The sequence below is a fragment of the Nanorana parkeri genome, unplaced genomic scaffold, assembly GCF_000935625.1.
Source record: "Nanorana parkeri isolate BGI_ZX_2015 unplaced genomic scaffold, ASM93562v1 scaffold984, whole genome shotgun sequence".
NCBI lineage: Eukaryota > Metazoa > Chordata > Amphibia > Anura > Dicroglossidae > Nanorana > Nanorana parkeri.
Window position 1 is genome coordinate 238,608 of NW_017307252.1, and position 2,313 is coordinate 240,920.

Consider the following 2,313-nt stretch of genomic DNA (forward strand, 5'->3'; position numbering starts at 1 on the left):
ACACACACACACACACACACACACACACCAAGAAGTCGCATGTTTTAATAGCATTTGTAATGACCTGTCAGAAATCTTACTTACGTTATCAATAATCCTGAATACACTGTATGCTGCTCCTCTCGCTGTGGCAAAAGCTTCTATATTGGGGGTGGCATGACCAAAGCTAAAGGCAGCAAACATGACTGAAAAAAACACCTTAAACCAGAAAATATAAACATTAGCGCAAGTTAAGGCAAAATTTTAAAAAGAAATGCATTTAGTATATCTCTGGAATACCTGCACATTTCCCCTGTACTTTACTCCTTTAAACACACTGCTAGAGCAGACAAATAACTGTTGATGTGCTAGAAATATAGAGTGCTCCTACCTTCCTTTTTCACGTGACATCACAGTGTATTCTCAGTTTTGAATTCCAAAGCACATGGTATCAGCCCTGTCTACTGATGGATTGCAAAGAACACAGACCTCCCCTTATCTCCTCCCCCTCTTCATCTGTATAGCCCCTTCTCATCTCCATAACTCCACCTTATCTCCTTTCCTCTCTTTATCTCCATAACTCCTCTTTGTGCACAGTCAGAGAGCACAGGAAGTTTGCACTCATACAATTCTAACAGGATCAACTAATATTTTTGGCACTTAAAGATATAACAAAACACTTTCAATTGTATCTTTAACAAACCAAAAATGAGCAAATACGAGAAGTTTATTGCTAGGGTTTACATACACTTTAAATAATATGTATTCAAACACTTGTTTATTTAGCATAGACATATGAATGCAGGCTCTACAGGGACAAATTGTGGGTGCCATGCATTCCATACTTTAATTATACAATAAGGTCTTGCCAAAACAACACCAATCATCACAGCAATCTGATTTCAAGATCCCCCGGATGGTATTTCCAACTCTTACTCTCACACAAAAGTCTCATCAGAGAGAGCCACTCCATCATATAGAGATCTATCCATCAGAGTCTCTGAGAGATATGAGAACCTAGTGAGTCATTCAGCCCCCCAGCACCCAATAAATAAAAAATATTGGTTTAGGGTGGGATCCCTGATACTGCTTTTTTTACTGTGTGCCTCTCTGATCCTGGCTCCACTTTGTCACTAACAGCACAAACTTACAGTTTGTGAAACCAGGAAACCAGGTTTCAAGAGACAAAGAGGATTTTTCTACCTTATAAAGGTTATGGTATTAGCTTTTAGGCAGAACCTTACATTTTGAATTAAAATACGTGACAGGTTTACTTTAACATTAACCAAAGATGTGTGATAAAACCTTTGTCGTACCGTTAATATATCCCCGATGCTGAAGGCTTCATGGATTACCAGGGTGGTCCCATACCAGAATGCCAGCCCATAGGCTGAGTATATGGTTAGGTAAGCAAAGCCGATTGACACATTACTTGTGGTTGCCTTTTTGATGCCGATGTTCTTGGCATCTTCTAAATTCTTTTCATACCTGCAAAGATGGAAAATGATTTATTATTTAGTGCCCTGCTCTGCTCCTCCTTTCTGTCTTTCTTTTTCCTGTAATGTCCAATATCAGAATTCCAGTATGGAGTGTAATCCTACAGCCATCGGGTGGAGTTCAGAACTCAAGTGTGGGAATCTTACTATCAGAGCCAGCAAGTAATATAAGCAGTTTGCTGATTCAACCCTTCAGAATTTCTTCAGAACTAAAAACAAAATATGGATCGCATCACCCTTTAAAATATATTAGAAAAAAAAGAATTTGCATTGAGGAATTTTAGAAAATGTTCTGGATACAATATTATATACTACAAAAGAGAAAACAAGAAGCCTCTATCTTCACCTTTCAATTTCCTTATTTTGTCCACCAAATGCTATGACGGTTCGGATCGCCGCCAGGACTTCCTCCGCCACTGCTCCAGCTTTGGCATAGGCTTCTAGCTCTTGACTGGTAAACGCTGCCAGGATCTGAATATATAAATGTTCATATAAAAGCCATGACCACTATTTCTTCTACAACAGGAAGACATATTTAACAAAGTATCCAGAAGACCAAATGTCTGGGTTGCAAAGGAGAATATATCCCTTTGCCCATTTTGGAAAATGTGACAGGTTCTCTTTCTAGTCCACTCCCTACCCACCTATACTTTCACTGCATTCTCTTGCTCCATTTCTCAGTTGTCCTTTCGCCTGGTCCAAACACTGTCCTGTGGGGGGAGCGCATAATAGGCATGGGCACACCATAAGCGCAACACAGAAAACACAACAGCGGGCGCCATATTTTTAGTCACTGAGCCAGTGGAGAGATCACAAAAATCTCTCTGTGACAGAGATA

General features: G+C 39.7%; 1 protein-coding gene across 1 annotated transcript in view; it reads right to left on the reverse strand.

Annotated features, from left to right (window-relative positions):
* LOC108795588 (multidrug resistance protein 1A-like) overlaps positions 1-2,313 on the reverse strand; it is a gene marked incomplete at its 5' end in the record, with an annotated part of 37,999 nt that overhangs the window by 25,055 nt on the left and 10,631 nt on the right. The window contains 3 exons of the mRNA XM_018566864.1: positions 85-198; positions 1,296-1,467; positions 1,822-1,946. Of these exons, the coding sequence (XP_018422366.1) occupies positions 85-198; positions 1,296-1,467; positions 1,822-1,946 (411 nt within the window). The remainder of the gene's footprint in view (positions 1-84; positions 199-1,295; positions 1,468-1,821; positions 1,947-2,313) is intronic.